This window comes from Tyto alba, unplaced genomic scaffold (assembly GCF_018691265.1).
Source record: "Tyto alba isolate M040663 unplaced genomic scaffold, T.alba_DEE_v4.0 Super-Scaffold_8, whole genome shotgun sequence".
Classification (NCBI taxonomy): domain Eukaryota; kingdom Metazoa; phylum Chordata; class Aves; order Strigiformes; family Tytonidae; genus Tyto; species Tyto alba.
The window spans coordinates 21,602,980-21,625,382 of record NW_024881329.1 but is presented as its reverse complement, the minus strand read 5'-3'; the positions used below and the strand labels follow the sequence as shown (position 1 = coordinate 21,625,382).

General features: G+C 51.7%; 1 protein-coding gene across 3 annotated transcripts; it reads right to left on the bottom strand.

Moving 5' to 3' along the window:
- Positions 1-798: 798 nt before the first annotated feature.
- On the bottom strand, positions 799-14,405 carry ADAR (adenosine deaminase RNA specific). Of its 3 annotated transcripts, none has more exons than XM_042784951.1 (16): positions 14,120-14,189; positions 13,266-13,573; positions 10,504-12,030; positions 9,006-9,192; positions 8,772-8,929; positions 8,219-8,360; positions 7,810-8,027; positions 7,410-7,566; positions 6,221-6,392; positions 5,527-5,620; positions 3,983-4,111; positions 3,649-3,782; positions 2,980-3,162; positions 2,390-2,502; positions 1,876-2,003; positions 799-1,570 (listed from the first exon to the last, which is right to left on the bottom strand). In XM_042784951.1, the coding sequence occupies exons 2-16, from the start codon at positions 13,274-13,276 to the stop codon at positions 1,330-1,332; spliced, it is 3,594 nt and encodes a 1,197-aa protein (XP_042640885.1). In that variant the 5' UTR covers positions 13,277-13,573; positions 14,120-14,189; the 3' UTR covers positions 799-1,329. The 3 variants fall into 3 exon arrangements, with proteins under 3 accessions (XP_042640885.1, XP_042640886.1, XP_042640887.1); XM_042784952.1 differs by having other exon boundaries at positions 10,504-12,027; XM_042784953.1 differs by lacking the exon at positions 13,266-13,573 and having other exon boundaries at positions 14,120-14,405.
- Between the last annotated feature and the right edge of the window lie 7,998 nt (positions 14,406-22,403).

Sequence of the window (22,403 nt, the reverse complement as noted above, 5' to 3'; positions counted from 1 at the left end):
TCACGGGAGAGCCAGAGCATGGGGGGAGCACCGAGTTGGGGGGGGGGGGGGCACCACGGACAGAGGAGTCCCCAGCTCCATCCTTGTGCCATCGCTGCCCCCGGGGCCCTGCTCTGGGCACAGGGGAGAGCAGGAGGCCGAGGCTGTTGCCACCCTCGTGGGCTGGGTGCACCCAGGACAGCCGGCCTTTTGGCAAGCTTTTAACCTGCTCAGCCCCAGCGCCCACGGGCATCCCTTCCTGCTGCGCGGGGAGAGATGCACCAGCCTGGGGCTCTCCCTGCTCTCCTCTTGGGTTTAGGCTATGCTTCCACCCTAACTGCTTCGTGGCCTTTTTGTCACAGGCGTCGCCTGTCCCAGCGCAAGTTGCGCCTCTGCCAAGGGGCTGCTCCACATCTAATAAAGCTGCTGGTGGATGGCAACAGCATCTTTACTTCTCACCTTCCACAAGCGCATCTGGCGCGTGGTTGGGCTCATGGGCAGCCACACAACACAGCCTGTGGCCACCTCCAGCCTCCCAAGAGTGGAGGAGACACCCCAGCCTAGAGGCAGAGGCGGGGGAGAAGGAGCCAGGTGAACCCTGCCCCGTCATTTCAGGGTATCAAGACCCCCCCCCCGAGGGCTCAACTCTGCCTGACAAGCCCCTGGCTTAAGGCAAGAGGCTTAATTCTCAACTGCCACGGTCCTGCACAGATCCACTCATCATAACTCAGCTCTGTTCCTCCCCAAACCGCACTGAGCTCCACCCGATGCCCGTCTTCCACTCTGCAGGCATGAACACACCCACGGCTCAGAGCCAGCTAATAATACAGAAATTTGCTTTTTTATTACTAACGTGGAATGTTATGCTGATCCTGGTGGCATCTTGCAGAGATCAGTCCCGTGTCCCAGCTCAGACGGGCTGCCAGCCACCTTCTGCCAGAGACACATAAAACCAGCCAGTCAGCTGCTTTTTCTCAAAAGAGAAAATTTGCCTTAAAACCTGCCAGAGGGATCCATAGTGCACGGTCCAAAGGTTTCAAGCTTGCAGTTCAAGAATCCCTCTGGTTTCTTGGACATTCTTTTAAAAAAATGAGGAGAGAAAAACATGAAAGCAAACAGGGACTGAGCCTGTCCTAGCATAAAAAAAAGACAATAATTTTCATGCGTTTTAAAAAGAGAAAGGGTAGGGTCTCAGAGTAACAAGAGTAGAGGGAGAAGGCAGCCAGGCCTACAGGGAAATCTGCTGCACGCTCCCGATTCCACTCCAAAATGAAGGTGGTCAAAGAAAGATGCATACACCCATGCACACGCCTGTGCACATTCACCTCCCTACACACACAGAGCATCTCATTATGCATCAGGGAAAGAGAAATTATCTTCCTCTTGGGGTTTGCGGATCCAGCTGCCGTAGCCCATCTCTTCCAGCATGCTGAAGAAGCACTGCTTGGCCTCCTGGTACGCCGTGGCTGCCTCCTTAGCATCCGAGTACACTGAGAGGTTCTGCAGGTCTTTGCGGTCATTCTTGGCACACAGCTGCTGGAAAAGGGTGAACATTTTCCTCTTGGACACACGAGACACCTCCAGTTTCGGTCTGAGAAGGAAAACAAAGGTAGCAATGAAGGACATGACACACAGAAGAGCAAGGAGGAGCAGGGGGCTCAGGGAAAAACCCACAATGGGATGCCTGTGACATTTCTTGGCTCAGCAGGGCTCTGTTGTAGGGTCTGAGCTGGGCAGTATTTTGTTTTGCTTCAAGAACGCTCTCTCACGTCCGTCTGACATTCCTCTCTCCAACCCTCCCCACACACAAGGTGCTGTAACAGCGCAGGGTGTACTCAGAGCGACTTCAGAGCTGTCCCCAAACAGAAAAGCAGCATCAGGAAAGGCTCTTCTTACCCATCTACTTTCCCTTTTGTGCCATCCAAGACTTCAACTTCACTTTCATCAGCAAGACACCAATTCACCGAAGACTCCTTCGTCTTGCCCGTCTGCCTTGCAGAGTCATATACGCTGACTCGCCCAACCTGCACAAGAGGTCAGAGGGTTTCTTAACACCAGTCCTGCTGCACGAGCTCCCTGGTAAGGGCAGCCTCCTGCCTGCTCCAGCCCCTGCAGGCAGGGGTTCAGCTCATCCCGATTTCATGAGAGTAGCAAGCACTTGGTTCTTGCTAAGCTGAAGGCTACAGGGGCGACTTTGGTCATCTTTTTCCCAAACCAAGTCATTGCCAGGAACCCTCAGACACTCTGGGATGACACAAAGGGGCAGGTTTCTGGCCATTAACCTCCTGACCCTGGCTGGAGAGCTTCTGCCAGGTGATCCCACTGCCGAGCGCCACAGCGAGGTCCGAACCCAAGGGGCAGAGGTGGAAGGGGGGGACAGAAAGCCAAAGAGGGGCCAAGCCCGCAGTACCTCAGGGTGGTTAATGTGATACGGGGCCTGGAGCTTTTCCTGCAGCAGGTTCCCATCTCTTGCCACGCGGCAGCAGATCGCACGTGTTAAATGACCCTGACTGTACAAGTAACCTGTGAAGACAGATGTGAAGGGATTAGGGAACAGGCACGGCACGGGCGAGGGACAAGCCAAACCCTGAGAATCACAGTGCTTCTCACAAGCTCCAGAAAGCTCGCGGCCATGTGGATCAGCAACAGCTACGTGTACCCTAGATGTGTAAGATGAAGGTTTATAGACTGCAACATTTCTCACCAAAGACACAAACAGGCAATTTCTGTCTCACCCTCCTAGATCACATGTGCCTTCTAAAAATCAAGAACTTTGGAGAAAAACCCACTCCACCCACAGCATAAAATTCACAAACTCCCTTTTCATTTCCAAACAGCACAGCTCTGCCAAGAACGACGTTTCAGTCTGTTACTCCTACAACCTCCACAAACAAGCTTCTCCAGCACTTGGGGAAGGGAGGTTACTTGTCGCTGCAGCCCAGTTCTAGCGAGTGGGGCAGCACATCCACCCCAGCCCAGAAAGGACGGTGGGTCTCATACCGAGTGTAACAGAGCTGAGATAAACAGGTTCTATGAAGTGTGACAGCAATGCCCCTTGCAAGCCAAGTATATTCCAGCGTAAGATTTTGTCGCTGCAGGACATGGTTCGTAACCGTTCCCCATGCTGGATCCCATCCCACGTGGGCACAATGTCACTCGACTCCACAGGAATGGTGCCTTCCCCTGTACATGAGAAGAAAGCTTTGCTGTAAAGAGTTGGATATTCAACAGAACAAAAGCCCATCAGCAACTGCACCAGAAACTATCTTCTATGCACAGGCACGGCGTGACCTCTGGAGTCAGTCTGTCACCAAGTTCTGAGAACGTTTTAGTGTCACATGAAAAAGGGAACTTGGTACTGATTACAGAGTCATTTTTAACATGGCTGAAGCAGAATGGAATAGTGCTTGAAAGGGAAGTCAGAGACATAGAAGCTTTGTGGCAAACTTCAGCTGTACTCTTGCTAGTGTGGCAGTCCAACAGGCAGAGTTTGGAAGGAGGGACTCTCTCCTTAATGCTCCCATCCCTTTCACCCACCTCCTTTGGTTCCTGAATGCTTCAAATTCCACAACAGCACCACACAGAGAGGGGTAAGGAAACTGGAGCTCCAGAAAGGCTCAGAGAAGAGGACTGGAGCCACCCCACCGTGCAAGGACTGAACCCACTCACCGTTCTCCACCTTGGTCCGCAGCTTGCCTTGTTTGGGGTTCTCAAAGAGAGGCTGATGCTGGGCTTGCCCCACCACGCTTGCCTGATCGCTGCAGGATTTATCAAAGAGCGCCCCGTCTCCACAAGGTGCTGTGCTACAAAACAAAACAAAAAAACAAAACAAAACAAAAAACAAAACAAAACAAAAAACAAAACAACAACAAAAAAAAAACCAAACAAAAAACAAAAACAAACAACACTCCCCAGATCACCACTGACTCCCAGAAAACAGCCAGGGCCAGGGGTGCGATAGTGCCGCAGACACCAGTCACTCCTGGCACAATTCTGCACAAACCTGACGTAGAGGTGAAAGGTAACACTGCTCTTGATTTTGAGCCGCTTCCCTCCTGCTGGCTCAAAAATGCTCTCTTCTGCAGAGGAAGGATTAGACGGGTCATAATTCATCAGCTCACTATAGAGAAACCTGAAAATAACAACGTCATGTCAAAAGGCTGCTTTGCTCCTCAGACAAGGAGCATTTCAATCCAAACACTGCCCGTGCCAGGGCAGGGTCCCCAGCACTGCCTCTGTCACACCAAGTGACCTGCTCCTGCCACACAGCAGAGTGGAGACCAGGAGGTGTGGCTGAGAAGCCAGTGAATAGTGTTTGATGCTACAGAAAAGGAACGAAATCAAGCGGATTTCCTGCCGTGCAGAGGACACACAATAGAAAATAAGCATTTTGTCAGGTGAGTAGAGGGAAGCACTGGCAGGAGGGAGAAAGGAGCCTGGCTGGCTGCTGCTTGCATGCATCTGATCTGAGTGTGAAGGAGACTTCGAGGTTGTTAACCTAGCACCTTTAGTCAGCACCAAGTTTGCATTAAGGGTAAACAGCCCCAAGGGCAGCTGAATGCAAGTGGTATTATTAACACAACCCCGCGATCTGTTTACAATGACTGGGTCTTTTATGGCTGCTTCTGTCTGGCGACAGGGAAAAACCTTGAGGTCTCCAACACAGTGTCAAGGACTAAACAAAAACTGCAGCTTCACAGAGACTCCTCAAGCAGAGCCTGTGCACGGACTTATTTTCCAAGGAGAGGAGGAGCTCACTGTTCTTGTCTCCAACAAGCTCTGCTGTGCCAGAGCAGCCCAGCAGTCACGACTGTCAAGATGAACAGTTGAGACAGACAGTAAGCAAGAGTGCAATCCTCTGACTTTACAGCTTTCCAGGGACCAGCCCTCAACACCTTCCAGTGCTGAGAGAAATGCACAGAGTATAGTGGCAGCAGGCAAAGGCTTTAAGAAGGCTTTGCTGTTCATAACTGGAAGGGCAGACATCAACAAGGCTAGTACAACTTCATCTCGCTTTAGTTGAGGGGAAAAAAAAAAAAAAAACAAAAACGTGCTACACAATGTTTATAAAGAGAAGAGAACAATTGGGCAGTTTAGTCGGGAAAACCCTTTCCAACCTATGAAAAAGGATTTCTGATTTATCAACGCAAACACATTCGGTATGTTTTCCTGAAGCCTTCTACATCCAGGTCCAGAAAGGCCAAAAGGGGACCTGGCCTGCAGATTTCCCAGCACCTTGGCTCAGACAGAGCTGTGCTCAGGCTGAAACAGTGCGTTGCGCGCCGGCCAAGCAGCCTCTGCAGGATGCTTTATTTTTAGTACATCAGATGTGGCCCTTGGGCTCTTGGCAAGTTTCCAGCTCGGTACTAATTTGGGCACCATTCAGGCATGGCCCCTTCTTATCAGAAATAACTTCTATTTAACAACACATGGGTAAACAGTAGTGTTAGAGGATCACAGCCACTCTTAACACAGCAAGGAACCGTCACAGCTACATCCCTCCAGAACGGGTCAGCACCTCTTGGCAGGCCCCTCTTCTTCTCTCACCTCACAAAGCCTCTTCGAGAAATGATTTCTGCATGACAGTCATTCACTGTCTCTCCCTTCAAGCTCAGCTCTTCTCCTTTCACGCAACGATTACCTGAAATGAATAAAAAAAGTAAAATGGCAAGCGTCAAAGTCAACGCAGAGTTTCACAGAAAGAGGGAAGGTTTCATCTGGCTTCAAGTTTTGTTTCTTTGGGCTCCTTAGCAGCAGCAGCACCCTGACTATTAAATCATTATCCAGATCTAAGCAGTTAGGAAAATAAAGGGACAAAGAGCACATACTACTTTAGGGACAGAAGAGACTTAAATTGCCACAGGTTTAGGGGCAGTGATCACTTCCCAAGTGATTTTCAGCACACCAGTCTGGGTAGGAGTGTGGCAGCTCACTAGGAAGGGACCCAAGGTACGCGCAGTAGAGAAGCTGGGGGATCTCGTGCTGTACAACGCGAGGAATCCATGCTCTGATGCACAGATTAGCACACTGCAACGCAAGCAAAGATTAAGTGCAATATAGCTGCAGGGACATTTGCTTTGTTCTCTCTCCATAACCAAATCACTTGTGACACCACACGAGCCCTGGGAACGTTTCTTGCCCTCTCTGAGGAAGCCTACAGCGACAGCCATTTCCTGGGTGCTGCTGACAGGGAAAGTGGGAAAGTGAGAGCTCAGCTTACGCTGGAAGAAGATGTTCATACCTGTTCCAATGCTGACCACCACTCCCAGACCCGTATTTCCTTTCCGCATGATGATGGCAGCCAGGATCTTCCGCCCAAGCAGGTTGTGCTGGATGCGAGCAGTGAGGGTGTTGAAGCGCTGGTGGCTCAGCATAGCCATCTGATCGTGTAGGGTGCTGCCACTCACGGGGAGCTGCAGCGGGGACACAAGACCAGGACTGCTAAGACATCACGAGCAGGCCACGGAACAAAACAGCTCAAGAAGTAGCTAACCTGAAGCACAGCTATCCAAGCAGAAGGCAGGAACGCAGAAAACATGAACCACAGGCAGCGCAACTGTGAGCTGAGTGCACGGACTGTATCGTGTCAAGGGGTGGGTGAAGTTCTTTTAGGTACTTCTGGGAAAACCTTGTCCAAGGCTTTGAGTTTGGCTTTGAGTTCTGCTTTGAGCATGTCATTAAGAGGCAGCAGCAAGCTGCCTTCCTGGCTGAGGAATGGCCTCCCGAGACTGCCAGGGGAAACCCCCATGACAAAGGGACAAAACCCATCTTGCCTGTTCCCAGAGACTCAGCCAAGGAAATCTGTTACTGGCTTTGGAGGAATTCCTTCTCTGGCTGCTTGTGAGGAGACTGCACAGTCACTCCCATGGCAGACAGGCACTTGCCTCCTCTAGCACTGCTGACTGACAAATCCCCCCTGATGGCTTTTCTATTTAGAGCCACAGCTGCTGTGCTCAGCTGTGCAGCCTGGAACACGGCTCTTAAGAGATCACAAAACTCTAAGCGTGATTTAAAGCAACACAGGTTTGGGACAGCCATCCTGACATAACCAGAGCTTTGCTCTTATCTGATGCATGAGTTTTTGAGCTGATACACAATTTCTAAAGCCGCATGAAGGAATGTGGAGAAAAAAGAAAAAGGTCACAGAATTGAAAACAAGCACATTCCTGCTCCACCATAGGAACACATTTCAGTAGCTTGTGGAAAAATCTGATGATAATTTAGCCCTGAAGCAGAGGCCAGCAGGAGGGAAGAGTACATCCATGCCCTGAGGAAACATCTAACCCGCTTCAGGAAGACATCAGCTTATCTACACCTTCAGGGAACAAAGATCTCACAGTTGATCTCAAAGGCATTTTTCTGCTGGACTGAAAGGCACAGGACAGACAGGGCTAGAAAAGCAGTCCCAGCTTTGGAGGAAGAGGATTTACCTCAGTGATGTTCATCCCTTCCATGCGCTCCATCTTCTCTGTTTCCCCAATGAGGACTCTGAGCGCTGCATCAGCTGCCTCCTGCTTGCCCTGCTTTTTGTTGTGTGCAGTTACAGCTGGGAACCAACGGCCTCCAACCTTCGCCTGATAGACAAACCTATAAAGACAGCAGCACACCTCTGGGAAATCAAGAAACCTATGGATTTCAGTCTGGTTTTTAAATTCTCAGTGGAGAGAAGAGTGGAGGTAGCTTATTGTCATCCAGACATAAGGTTTGGCAGAGGCAGCAGCTTGGCCTGTTGCCATGTCAAACTGTATCAGGAATTTTGAGTTCTCTGCCCTTTCTCCAGGACAACAGCAACAGTGCAAGATTTCCGCCTGGACAGAGGCAGCTACTTACTTGGGGTCATGGGGAGGTCCTGACTGGTCGATGAGTTTGAACTCTGCAGCGAACCCATTGGAGCGGGCGTATTCCAACAGGCCACCAACAGGATTGACATTAAGGTATTTGATGAGCTCCCCAAGACCCTTCGCTTTCACCACCTTGGCTTCTTCTGGAGTGGTGATCCACAGTCCACAGCTGTGCGTGGACTGGTCACTGTGGGGCTTCACAGCAGGCTAGAGCAGAGTTAGACAGGAGAAGGCTGTTAACTACTGAGTAGCTGGTATTACTGCAGGCCAAGAGCACTCAGCAAACCTCTGCTAGAGCCAGCACGTGACCTTGTGGGGTGAAATCCAGTGGAATATGAAATAAAGGAGGGGGGAACCCAACCCAAAACACTTGGGTCTTACAGAGAAGCTCTTTGTACCTGTTCAGGCAAGACATGGGGTACAGACTCTCCAGAAAGAATCTTCACAGCTACTTCTGCTGCCATTTGCTTTGCTCCCTTCTTGCTGTTTCCTACCACAGCAGGGAAAATTTGGTCACCCATTTTCACACAGTAGCTGAACCTGACAGGACATTATAGCATATGAAAAGTGTTAAGTATAGGTATCTTGACCTGTATATTATCCCCTTCTCCCAGTTCAAGTTGAATTTTTCTGGGTTATCTCCAATTTAAATCTACCATGATGGCCCTAAATAAACCCAGTAGAGCTCTATGAGGTAGGGTACAGGACTGGAACCAGGGTACTGTTACTGGTCTGGTAGAAGAAACAGCATCCTTTCTCTGAGAAATGACACTGGTTTTGGTCTCTTTCTGGAGGCAGATGTCTTGGAAGAGCCATGCCCAGACTCCTCGGATAAGAGGAGCACTCAGCTAGGTAAGCGATGAATCCAGTTACGTGGGTAGCATGCTGAAGAGGAAAGATATTAAAGAAAGGGTTTCTATCCTCCCCAAAGCTGACAACAATATGCCATACCTAGGATCGTGAGGTGGGCCTTCCTGAGAGAGCATCTGGAATTCAATCGTGTTTCCCGATTTCTGTCCATACTCCATTAATATGCTGATAGGGTGCTTCCCAGGAAGCAGGTTGAGGTGAGCTGACGCAGACGACGGCTCTGGCTCTGGCTGCAAAGGCTACAGCAAGAAGACGGAGGAAATCAGTTTCAAACTAAACACTGTTTGACCAGCCTCACAAGAAAATAAGACTCACCAATTCTGGTTCAGAGTTGTCGGAGGGAACCTGCTCTTCACATTTAATTCCACTGTGTCTTCCATTCTCTGCTTCACTCATCAGGACCTTCATTGCGTTAGCTGCTGCTTCCTGTTTAGCAAGTTTTTTGCTCCCTGCTTCTGCTGGTGGGAATCGGCGCCCGTTAATCACTGCCTGGAACTTAAACCTTTGAAAGAGGAAACCAAAGAGGTAAATTGAAAGGCAAAAGCATGGTTGTCTCAGAACAAGCAAGGCTGCTTTTGGAATTCAAGTGAGAAGGAACAGCTAGCTCCTGGCTGGGAGAGCAAACCCAGGCTGCCATGTGCAGAAGACAAAAATACCAAGGATGCCCCAACAGCTCTATATCTGGGCTCCGTTTCTTTCTGTTTCCAGAGCTGTTCATGACAAAGGAGCAGTTCCAGATTTTGTTTGGAAAGAAAAAGATGAATTGCCTTGTTCCACAAGCACCAGAAACATGTAATGTCTGTATGCAGGGAGTAGTTCAGTTATGCCTCCTGCACAGGGATGAAGAAAGCTTAAAAGCAGCCTCTGCTATTTGGGGTCACTCATCCTCTGACATTTTCCCTGGCTATCCAGTGCATTCACAGCATCTCAGAGAAGTGCTACCTCACGTAAACCTCTTGCCTTTGATGTTTCTCTCTCCTTCCCACGAACTCTTAACAAACATGGCTTCTCTTCTGTCCTCCAGCCCCATACAGAGGAAACCTGCTTCCACCAAGAATGGGTCAAACAAGATCCGGAGAGGGGTTATGGAGCTGAATCCATTCAGATCCCTCCTTAGAAAATAAAAAAAACCAACCAAACAACAACAACAAAACCAACCCACGAACAAACCCTGGGACTCCATCTTTAGAAAGTAGGCCAATTTTCCCGTCTAGCGGATCTATTGACATATTCCAGTGTGGCACATATGGCGCTTTTCACCGTCTCGCTGATGCTCAGGAACAGCCACGATTTCACAAGGGAAAGCAGGACTCCAGAGACTGACTCCTCAAACTGTAGTGTCGTGCTACGTGCTCTGCTCACAGAGGCTGCTCTGACCTGCTACACCACAGAAACGTCCAGAGTGGGTTCACCTCATCTAACCCAAGATATCTGCACCCAAGCACTTTGTTCTGGGCTCCCTTTATACCACTTCCAGGGTGAGACCATCTTGAGAGGTAGCTTAGAAACACCAGTTTCCCTCTATAAAATCAAACTGAAAGCCAAGTGATCAAATCAGACAGGACCTAGATGAAGAGATGAATCCCACCTTCGCTGCTCAGAACGAGGTGCAGGGTTGCCCAAACTGGGTTAAATTTTAGCCTCGTTTTTTTTTCTTTTTTTAAGCTGCTGCAAGGAATCAACTAGGCTAATCCTTCTGAAATGAAGTAAACATTAATGAGCAGGCCCTTCAGAACAAAGGTGAGTTGTTGAAGTTAGCTGAAGTCAGATCATTTTAAGTAAAAAGCTCAGGAAAGGTAGGAAGTGTTCTTACCGTGGCTCATGAGAGGGTCCACTCTGCTCCAGCATGGTAAACTCACAGTGCTGGTACGTGTACTGGGAATATTCGGTAAGGCCACTCACTGGGTTCTTTTCCTGACAAGCCAACAGTTTCTCTACGGGCGTACATGGGAAAGCAGTTTCAAACTGGGCGGCGTAACTGGGGGAGGACTGGGAATTCATGATGGATTCCGACTCATCGGGCTGCTTGTTGATAGTGTTCAGATTATCTGGGATATCATCCATGGCCCACTTGCCATTTTCAGAGTTATCATAATTACTCAAACTGGAGAATTCAGGCTTAGTGTCCTCAGGCAGGGCTGCTTCCGTGTCACTGGTATCGCTCTGATCGGTCTGCCCCAAAGCCTGCTGTCCGTTTTCTACACTTTCTTCTTTCACTGCTGGTGAAGCCACGGTCACCTCCTGAGGACATGGAGGAGCAGAGGAAGGTGGAACACCTGACTCGGGTGTGGGATCTGCCACCTGCGTTACTGTGCTGGCCTTCAGCCTCATCTGCATCCGCTCACGTTTCCTGTCTGTCAGGGACCACCGTGGGGGGCTTGTGTTCTGCTTGTGGACATCTCCCAGCTTTTCCAGAGCACTAAGAAAGGCATTAACGTCCTTGGCCCTTGAAAACCCAATGTTTTTTGCGAGGTTGAGCGCCGTTGTTTCTGCCACGCTGAACAAGTAGTTGCAGATTTTGTCCTTTGTCTCAGCCATCATGGGATCGGCGTCTCCTGAGCCAACTGCACTTCTCTCTTCTCTGTTCTCACAAGCTGGATCTGTGTGACCACTGCTGTGGTGAGTGGGGCTTCTTTCTCTCCCTGGCCCCGGGCTGGCAATCCTCCACAGTGGCGGCGTCTCTCCACCTTTGTGCAGCTTGCCTTCTCTGAAGAGTTTATACAAAACACGGTTGACCTCCTTCTTTTGAATTTTAAGTTTATGTGTGAGATCATGAACTGTACAAGTCTTCCCCTCCCCAAGCTGCCTGAAAATAGTCAGAATTTCTTGTTCACGGTCTCGTCCAGAAAGAGACAGTCTCTGGAAATTCAGCCCGATGGTGTCGGTATCTCTCTCCAAGTTCTTCTGACAATGGTACTGAGGAAAACAATAACGTGGCAAAGTCTCTACCCTCAGACGGTTGCTGGAGAACCTATGCCATCCTGCTCTGCTGCAGCCAGGTTGCCATCTCTCTGCAGGAGCTGGTCTCACAGCTCGCACGTCTCTGATGCGCAATTCGTCGTGTGATCCCTGTCCCTGAAGCAAACAGACTTCAGTGTCCCGCTCTGTTAGAAACTGCTGGTGTGAAAAATTACTTTCTCGTGGGCTATGAGGGCGGTTAAAAAAAACTTGATTAGTGCTGGGGTAGTTACGTCTTGACTGGGTAAGATACGAGCCTCTGCCTCGACCAGTGCCTCTGTTCATAGCGCACTGCTGGGACACACGTGTGAATCGGGCTGCTTGCACGCCAGAAGAAGAGCTGCAATTCACCCTGTGCCCTCTTGTCCTAAGCAGGGGCCTGCTAGGAGGGAAAAAACACAATTCAGAAACTATTTATGCAACTACTGGATTCCAGAAATGCAGTTTAAACCGCTTCCCTGCTACTGAGGCATTTCAAGCATCCTCACCTTGTCACTGAGTCTAAAGTATTCATGTAAACACAAATAGCAAACACTGTGTCTGGCCTGCACAGAACCCAGCAGTCAGGAATCACAGAAGTTAACCACAAGAAACAGCTTTAATAAGAGTGACCCTCTGTTCCTGTTGGACTGAATTTCATGGTAGCTGTACAAGGGCAGTTTGTCTGTTCACGATGCCTTCTGTCGAAGGCTCACCCCACGCTTCCAAAACACGAGCGAGTTTCTCTCCTCTGCCCAGAGGGAGAGAAGAATCTCAGACTTTGCTATCAGAGAAACAGGAGCACAAGGGGGTGAAGCAGCTCCCACAGTCACACAGGACAGAGCTGCAACAGGCTTGCAACAGCTTTCAGACCCATGCCCAAAAAAGTCTGAAACTCCAAATGTCTTTTGCTTCCCGGACATTAAGTGACCCGCGGATGTAAAGCATCGCACCACGGGGGAAGTAAAGCGATAACACACATAGAAATTGGATAGGTGTGCAGCTGGGAATGGTATAAAAAGTTGTTTAGGACTGTAGCCCGAATTTTGCTCGCATCGCATACAGTTGTGCCAACATCCACAGTACAGGGCGTAAGTCTAAGCTTTTAATATGCTTTTTAAGAATAAGTAACCCAGCACAGGATATATTCTCACTCTGTGACAGTAGCTCATTGTGAAACCGAGTGGATAAAAACATGCAACTGATACCTGCAGCACGGTCCCCGTCCTACCTTCTTCCGGTGACCTCTTTAAGTCACCTATCTTCATAAACATAGCTTTTCTGATGCAAGTTTTATCTTCATAAAGCTCCCTATCTTCATCGAACACACCTCAAGGCCATCTTAAACTTTAATTTTTATTAAACAAGTTCATTAAGAGCCTCCAACTTCATCCAGGTGCCACCACCATAACTTATTTTACCAACCTTGATAAACACAGGCTCCACATACGGTGCTGGGGAGGCTCAGCGAAGCAAGGGGGGTTCCCCCCTTCCCAGCTCCGGGGGGGGGGGGGGGGGGGACGGGGACCCCATTGCCCCCACTGATCAGTGAACTTGTTTTAAAAGCAACCCCTGAGCCAAAGGCAAGAGAGATATCGTGGCAGGCAGGAAGAGGGACTTTTAAAAAAATGCCCTTACCTCGGTTTCATCCATATGCCAAATTCCCTTACTTTATGAGAAAATAAACGGAAAAAAGAAACCCCGACCCGCAGAACATCTCCCGGAGCGGGGCGGCAGCGCCGGGTGGGCTGCGGGCAACCGGTCACTCCGGCAAGATGGCTGCGAGCTCCGTTTCGGTTTCGGTTCCCGATCCCGGAGCGGCCTCCCCGCCCCACCCGGGGAGCTCGGAGAGGGGGGCCACAGCTCTTTCCCCAGCGGGAAGCAGGATTTGAGGCTTTCCCGGCATGGAGAGAGGTGGCGGCTACGGCTGTCACCTTAAACTACACCTAAAAAAAAAAAAAAAAAAAAAAAAATTCCAACGACCAAGGCTGGCTGCTACCCCGCACCCACGTCCCAACGCTTTCCCGAGCGGAACCGCGATGGGCCAGCGCAGGGCTGGGCCGGCCGCGGTCCCCGGGGGCACCGTGCGGGAAAAGGCGGTGTGGGACCCGGGGCCGGGAGTCCCACAGGTCCCACCCGCCGGGCCCCGCGAAGAGCGGCACCACCGAAAACACTTTATTCCACGCGCTCCGCTGGCGAAGCGCGCAGGGGAGGGGACACCCCGCGCTACCGAGACACCGACAGGGCCCCGGGGCTGCCGGGACACGACCAACGCCGCGTCCCCGAAACCCGCGGCCTGTGTCCGGCGCGTCCCCATCCCGCCCGTGTCACCGGGAGCCGCAAGACACCGGCGGGCCGGGGAGGCGGCGCGGCTCCACCCCAGGAAGCCCGTAAGACCTGCCGGTGCTGCCGAAGGCCCGGTGCGGCCCAGGCGTTACTGATAAGGAGAGGCCTGCAGCCGGGCCCGCCCCCCCCCCCCCGCGCCCCCTTACCCCCGCCGCCGCCGCCGCCGCCGGTGCCGGCGCAGGGTGATGACGCAAGCGGGCGCCCGCCGGCGCAGGGTGCGCGGAGCCGCGCGGCAGCCATCTCCCCTCAGGGCAACGCGCGGCGGCCGCCATGTTGAGTGAGGGCAACGCGCGGCGGCGCCGCGGGCCTGGGGCGTCGGGATCCCCCGAGGGGATGTCGGGGGGGGTCCCTTCGTGGGCCTCCCCGCGCCTCGTGGGGCTCCCCCCACCACCACGGACGGGGCTCTGCTGTCTCCTGTGGCCCCCCCCCCCCCCTTTCCCCTTCCTTCCTCCACGTGATACCTGCAAACTGAGATTATTACAAAATAGATGTTTGTGGAATAGAATTATTAAAACCAATTTGAAATGTTTTAACCATTTAACAGTTGTGCTGCAGAACAAATTCTGATCTTTTGAGGAATAGTTAGATAGGATAAGGGAACTCATAAATAATCTTACTGGAGACGGTTTAGCCTTGTAGTGGCAGGTGCAAAGAAACACAAAGAAGCCGCAAATTAGCAACAAAACCAGACCAGGCCAGCCTTGAAGGACAAGATGTACCTGATCACAGGACTGAGTTTGCCAGAAGTAAGGGTCAGCTGGTGGACACAGTGAAGAAGACTACGAGCCTTCATCTGAAGACCCCCGATGACCACCCAGAGACTCCAACAGACATGCGCAGGAGACATCAACGTATGCTAAACGAGTTCCCAGAAAAGTTATGATAAAAATTAAACGAATATGTATGATTAAGGTACTATAAATGCTTGTTGATTCCATTTTCACAGACACACAATTAGGAGGAGCTCTCTCCTGTGTGTCTGGTGCTGTAATAAAGAATCCCTGCTTTCTACAACTCCAAAACTGAGTCTTAGAGAGTGAGTTAATTGCCACTTTCCGGTAACACACGGGCTCCCCATTTTCTGTGGGACTCGCCTCATCCCCATTTAATACATGTTTTTTAATGCCAGAGCTGCCCCTCCAGTTGAGGCCAGAGTCACGTCCCACAGTTCTTTCCAGGCAGATGGAGATATTCCCCTCCTCAACCCCAAACCAGGCACAGCCTCTGGTCCTTTTACGGGCAAAATCCCTCCTAACTGTGTGAGTTAGAAAACTCCCGGCACAGAACAGATTGTTCCTGTCTGCTGCTTTGCTGCCTGCGCGTAAATAGTTGTGTGTCATTTACCATCTGGCAGAGGGATCGGAGTCCCGAGGCGGCGGCAGCGCTGGGTGCCAGGCAGGAGGTATACTGGTTCGTATGGCTCCGAGGCTGCTGGCGGGGCAGCGCCTGTTTGCTGTGGTACGACTGGCAAATTATAGTCACGTCCACGAACATCAGTCCCCAGCCCCTCTTCTGCCAAGGTGGAGGGGAGCTGGGAGGGACCAGGCATGGGCTCTGGATGTGTTTTAGGGAGCCATCTGCCTACACTGGCCCGTGAATGAGCAAAACACACGAGGATGAGCTCCTTGGAGGACCCCAGTTCCCACCAGCAGCTCTGCCTGTTCCAAAGAGACGGTGGCTGCGTGTACCTTCGGCTGGGGACCCTGCGCCCACCACAGCTGCTTCCCTGCGGCTTTGCGAAGGCATTTCAATGAGCCTGGAGTCACTGTAGGCAGGCAGAAACAGTGAGTCAGGCCCCAGAATTGCCAGGCTCGGCTACCGCTCACGTTCAGTGACGTGTTTTTGAAGCTGAGGTTGAGGGTTGTTCAGGGTTTGGGGTTTTTTTCAGATGATTTTTGGATTCAGAGTTTTGGGGGCTTGAGATTCCCTGTTTAGTTTTGGTGTGGGTTTTTTTCTTGCTGTAACGGGGAGACTCATTTTCTAAAACAGGACCCTTCGTGCCAGCTGAAATAGTCACATCTTCATTCCTAGGAGGATTTGGGAGCACAAACCCCCCCTGCCCAGGATGAGGCTCACAGCAGACCTGCAAACACGGGTGGTCAGTCACTACCAGTCCACACAGCAATGTCTCCCACCCACTCCACTGAAGCACGAATGACTCCACAGCACGCAGAGCACACAACAATCAACTCCTCAATCTGTTCTTTTTTTTTTTTTTTTCCTTCCCTTTTTAATTGCTTGTGATCACTCTCAAGCTTTAACCCAGCCTCGGTAAATGTGATTCATCTTGGCTGCTGTTAAGGCAGAATGCGAAGGTTACGACGCTGCTCTCCAGTGCGTTGGTGTGATATACCCTGCCCATGAAATAATCTATAGCGAGAGTTATGGGGCCATATATCCTCTTGAATTGCAACACCCTAAATGCGACAAATAGAAACTTAATCGATACGAGTTCATTCCCCCTTCTCCTTCTTTATGGAAAATTGGGCAGATTCCCAACCTGTTTCCATAGGAACGGCTGGGAGATTGGGAGAACTGCCGGCTGCCGAAGGCCCAGCATTAACGCAGCCACGGCGTCTGCTTCACGCTGGCAGAAGCTCCAGCAGCCTCCCGGCATCACGGCCACATAAAGCCGAGACAATTTGTGCTGGAGATAAGGAGCTGCTGGCTGATAACCGGCTTATGTGCAGGTACCTGCATTATGCCCGCAGATTTTAGCAGAGGATGGAGAGGGCTGCTTTGCTCACCTGGCACCAGCTCCTCAGAATGCCGGGGCTCATCCTGCTCCCCCTCCATCCCTGGGGGCTCCCCCAAGCCCACGGCTTCCCTGGGGCCGAGCAAAGGCTTCCCCGCGCGATGGCAGCATTTACTAAATCTCCAGCACCAGCTGGAGATGCCTCAGGTGTCTGCTTTGTTTTGCTTCCCTCTTATGAAATGAAATGAGAGGAAATAAATTGTAGCACAGCTCCCCCGCCCGACTTTCTGTTCAAATGCCAGTTCTCAGCTAAGGCTATTGTTCCTCAGAGTTTCATTTTAAGATGCTTTATTATACACTCTAAAATATCACTTCCTCGCTCTTGAAGGCAGCCTGCTCCTACAAGAGAGTTAAAAGCTGGTGGCTTGATTGCGAAGGGGAAATTTTGTTACCCTCCTCAATCAGCCGGCTGCAATTTTTAATTGAAGGCAGCCCTGGGAGTGGCGGTGTATTATTAGCCTTGCCAGTGCCTGCTCCCCTCCACCCCACGGGCAACCTTTGCTTTTGCATTGCCGAGGCAAGAGGTTCAATTAGGTTTTGGCCTTCTTGCAGAAGCTCCCATCAAGCGCTCCAGGCCCCTCGTATATGGAGCGAAGAATTGGGCCGAGTCAGTTCCCACGTCCTCCCAAAGATTGCTTTTTCTTGTGTCTGGCTGCAGATGCACAGCTGGGAACTGGCGTGGAAAATCTCTATAACTCCAGTGCCTTCAGTTCCCCTTGGAGGGGAAAAAATACTTTGTTTTCTTTCAGTAGATTTTTACTGTAGCTATAAGCACAGTGCAGGTAATGCATGGGAGACGCTGGCCCATCCTGAGCCTGGGGCTTCGGTGTGGGCACTGCAGAAAGGTGCTGGTTCTCGGAAAGTGGTTATTTCACCCACTTTGCCCCCTCCTGCTCCTGAGGGGCTGGTTCCCAGCTGGGGAAGCAGCAGAACTATCCAGAGCCTTGCACAAGGTTTTTCTCTCAAGGCTCCTTGCTGCTCAGCAAAGGAGTGAACCTGAGCTTTGATACAGCCCCAGCGCTGCCATGCCTGTGCTCCCAAGATGTCAGCAGCGATTACTCATCTTGAGAGCTCCTGGTGTGGAGCAGAGGGGAAGGAGAGGCTCTGCCACATCTCCCGGCACCTCTGTCCCCGCGATGCTTATCCCTCTCAGGCATCAGCGTGCTCCAGGGATGCGTCGGTGTGCTCCAGTGGCCTTCATCCCTGGCTCGGAGCTGCCGTGGAGCCCGGCAGGGAAAGGCAGGTGGGGCTGGCACAGCTGCAGCAGGCGAAGGAGCCGGCGCGGTGACTCCCACGGCAGCTGCAGCGGTGGGAAGCGGCACAGTTTTATTCCGTCTGTTACAAAAGGTACCCTTGAAAACAGGCAGGGGAAGGCAGACTGCGGCGCAGCCGCCCGCGTGGCAGGGGATGCCACGTGAGCACAGCCCCCACCTTTAGCTCTGGGGTGCTAAGGGGCTCATCCGTCGTGGTTTTATAGCCATCACAGCGTCTGCTTGGCAAAACCTACCCCGTGGTGGTCTCCTCCAACCCAGTGCCACAATGGCCAGGGGCTCCTCCAGCTCGGAGAGGGGCTGTGGGAAGGCCGGCCACTCCCACCACCACAAAGCATGCTTCAGACGCCGGTGTTTCTCCTTGGAGCGGCTCCAGCCTGATCAGCCTCTCCCTTACTGAGTTGTCATCTCTTGGGTGATGGCCAAAGCATCGCTGAGGGGTGTCAGACAGGGGGACCCCGGACAGACCTCGAGCTGCCCAGCGCTTCTCAGAGCTTGTTCTTGGAAAAGGAGGAGAAGGGGGTTACTGTTGCTGCTCTGAATTAGCACACCTGATGCAGCAGTTCCCAGAGAGTGAATCAGTTAAATTAATGAATCCTCCCTAATGCCAGAATTCAAGGAGCTTCCTAATACGTGTCAGTCGACATGGCATTAATACTCTCTTCTGTGACCTTTACATCACCATCTAAGTCCAGGTTCCCCTTTTTGCCCTTTGCTATTCCCTTTCATATTTAATATTAAATCTGATTTATCTGCAAGAGGGCTTTATCATGCACTTAGACAAATCAAAAGGATTTCACAATCCCTCCCCAGGGCAGAGCCACGGGTGGGAAAAGCATTGGCCTGAGGGTAAAAGGCATCCCATTCAGCCCCAGGCAGAGCTCTCTGCTGCTGCTCTGCTGCCGCTCGTCACCATTCCAGCATCCGATTTTCACCCGCATCACTTGCGGTACTTGCCGCGGGGCTCCCTGCTGACCCAGCCATTTTCTTCAAGGTCAGCACTCAGCAAACTCCGGGGGCTGCCCGGGGCAGGCAGCCACTGCTCTCCACTCCTCTTGATTTATGTGCTATTGAGCACGGAGAGACTCTAATGGACCATCTCGCAGGGGAAAGCCTGGCGCAGCCGGGTCTCTGAAGGGCTTCCTTGCATGTAGGACTCCTTTGTGCCTCCCACGGGATCCTATTACACCTCCTTCGCTGCTTTTTCTTTATTCGCTGCAGATTATTTTTTTCACACAGCACAAACCGACTGCCAGAGCCAGCGACACATGCTGATGGAGAGGCAGGAGGGTGGCTGGAGGCAGTGATGGATGGCACAGGAGATGCCGGCTGAAGATCTCAGGGACATGCACAGCACTTTAATTGGTTGGCCTGCACAGATTCCCTCACAAACAGCATTTTTTAATCTAAAAGAAAGCAAGAAACTGGAACATGTCTTGCTTCTTTCATGGCTTCCCTGGAGGCAGCAGCAGCACATTAAGAAAAAAGAGAAGGAGGAGGAAAAAATAGTCAGAAGCACCAGGTGGCTGAATATCTTGCAGCCTAATTGATTCCTCTTTAATTAGTACAAAACCTGTTGCTCTCAACAAACATTCAGTGCCAGCTTTGGAGCAAGCAGCATCCTCCCCAGCCCTGTGCCAGCACGGCTTGGTGTGGCAGAGGGAGGAGAGGAGCGACAGGGAACGGTGCGGGGTTGACGGTTCCCCTTCCGTACCTGGGAACTGGGGCCACCTCCAGCTCCTACGATGTTGTTCAAGGCAGCGAGAGCAGGAAGGAGGAGATCAGGCCGTGTCGGTGCCTGCTGCACACCGAGTCACAGCAAGGGCCTTGGATGGGACCGTCCAGAGTAACTGAGACTTCACGGGGAATTCTGTGCCTGTGCCTGGCCTCCCTTGGGAGCCACACACCGGTTCTCACCCAAATCCTTATTTTTCAAATGGAAAAGAGCTCACCTTCATTTTCAGTGAAATTACTTCTCCGCTTTTTGACTCCTGAAAGGATGTCTAAGCCTTTGCATTGGTTTGAAACCAGGCTCTGCACTGGCAAGGGCTGCTCTGGGTTAGGTGGTGACTTTGCCAAGCACATCAAAACTCACGTCCTGCAGCAGCCGGCCACATCTCTAGTGCTTCTGGAAGTGCCCCTTTATGGTTTTAATTCTTTGGTCCTTCTGACCTGCACAGGGCGGCAGTGGGGGCTCTCCTGTTGGACTCTGCTCCTGGCCCTGGGTCCCCAGCTCAGCTGAAATATCATCATGGGTGAGGTGATAACTTGTCTGCAGGTTTTGCAGCAAAACCCCTGCCACCGGCCAGCTCGCGACAGTTGCTGTTGCTCCAGCACAGTGGCTGCTCCCCAGCAGGAAACTCAGAAATATCCATTTAGGTAGAAAAGTGTCATTTACCATTGCATTTTATAGCTGATCCCTGCTGAGAAACCCTTCTTGCTGTGAGAGCAGCAGGCCAGCAGGCTCTGGGAAACAGAGATGACTTCTACCATGCCGACAACCACACAAAAGCACACAAATGCCTTTAATGTGAGCCTGGCGTCTTTTCGTGCAGATGCATCCTCCGTGGGTGCTCGCGGGAATTGCAAGCTCGTCTGGGAGCAAAGAGGAAGCCAATGTGCAAATGCTGGGGCCTGAGCAGGAAGCTCAGGAGCTAAATACACCCCTGCCAGCCCTTGCACGCAGATCCAGCCCTGCGTGTCACCACCGAGCAGGGGGACCGTGCAAAGTGGCACCGTCACAGGCTCCGGTGACTAACAAATCCCAGAGGCACGGCCCCGGAGCAGGAGTCAGAGCATCTCTCCCCAGGCTCAGGAGCAGTTTTCGTGGTGCCGAGCTGTTTGGTTGATGTTGCACAGAGCTCTCCAAAGGCGTGATCTGGCCTGCAGACCTCACACCGCCGTGCGGATAATTAACAGTAACAAACGACCCCGTCAGTGCCTGGAATCCCAAGGCTGGGATGATGAATTAACATCTGAGCAGCCTCGATTTTACCTTGGAGAAGGAGCCCATCCAAGGTGGAAATAGGTGCAGGACAGGCCCCCAGCTCATTTTATTTCTGCAGCGAGCACAGGAGGGTGTTTACAGGACATTCTTCTGCCTGGGCTCGGGAGCTGTGGACCACATCTGGATTGCCCAGCTGGAAACTGTGGCTCTCCCTCACTCACTGCCCACCCCATCCCCTTGGGAGCAAAAGCTGCTTCGCAGGGAGGGAGGCTCACAGCTCACGAGCTGGGGAAATGCCGGCGTGCAGAAGCCGTAGCTCACGCTAGAGCCATTTTCCTGCCTGTGTACAAACACAGAGCCTCATCCAAAGACCCCAGTCCCCTCCTGCCCCTCCTTGTCCCTGGGAGCTGCCTCCCACGTCCTGCTCGCTCCCAGCAGGCAGGTGCCAATTCAAACCAGTGCCTTACAGAGCCGTTTACTTGTGGTTTTCCAATCCCTAGAGTGGAAGGCCAGCGGTTCCCCGCTATTTATAAAAAGCTCTATATCTGTAAAGAACTGCTGAGCAAAACAATAGCTTTTTCTTTTTTTCCTTTTTTCCTCCAAAGTGCACTTTCCATCCTGTCACCGCACAGCCTAGTGCTGTTGCAGGCGTGTCGAACTGGAATGGGTGAAGATGCCCAGACCCTCACACCGACAGCAGCATCCTCCCTCCCTTCCCCCTCGGGTTGGGAAAGCGAAGGGCAAACGGCTACAGGGAGGCAGAGATCTGCATTATGGACATGATTCTCTTTCTCCTTGGAGAAGCATTAATCCCAAGCCATTAACAAAAACAGATTTCATGCCGCACGCAAAGATTAAACGCATTTTGCCTTGTCTCCGTGGGCAGTATCAGAAATACAGCTGCCTTCATACATTAGGGCTCTGCTGTGCTAAGCCACTAATACTGGAAATGAAGCTCAAGGCTTTTAATCACCTATCAAAGAGTCCCCCAGATTGTTGGAGGTATTTTTAGGATTTACAGGTATTAGCTCAAAAAAAAAAAAATCCAATTTATCAATTCATCACAGTTTAACTACTGCACATCATCCCACTCCTCCTCCACTGGCCCTGCAACACCCCTAGCTGGGTTAGTCGGGAGGCATGTGCCTGTTGGCACCCTCCTGGCCCCTACATGGGGCTGCATTTTGGGGCAGCCAGTCCCCCAGGCTGCTGTCTTAGTGCCCGCTCGCTGACAGAGCGAGCCAAAGCTCGCAGCTCAGCGTTGCCAGGCTCTGAGCAAGGCTTTTGACTCGTCGCCTGGATTTAGCGGCGCTCAATGGGAAAGGATCCAGCTTCCCTTTCTCTCTACCAACATGTTCCCTCTGTGAAAGTTGTTTTCGTGCCCTTTGCACCCCAGCCAGCTTTTATCCTTGCTTCTTTAGAGGTGAGGGACGAACCGAGCTGTTAGTGGAACTGGA

What these genes read in the sequence shown, in the direction of transcription:
- ADAR (XM_042784951.1), bottom strand. An exon ending in TCTCGAAGAGGCTTTGTGAG is followed by an intron (nt 4,112 to 5,526) that starts GTGAGAGAAGAA and finishes TGTTATTTTCAG; the next exon opens with GTTTCTCTATAGTGAGCTGA. An exon ending in ACCTTTCACCTCTACGTCAG is followed by an intron (nt 3,783 to 3,982) that starts GTTTGTGCAGAA and finishes TTTGTTTTGTAG; the next exon opens with CACAGCACCTTGTGGAGACG.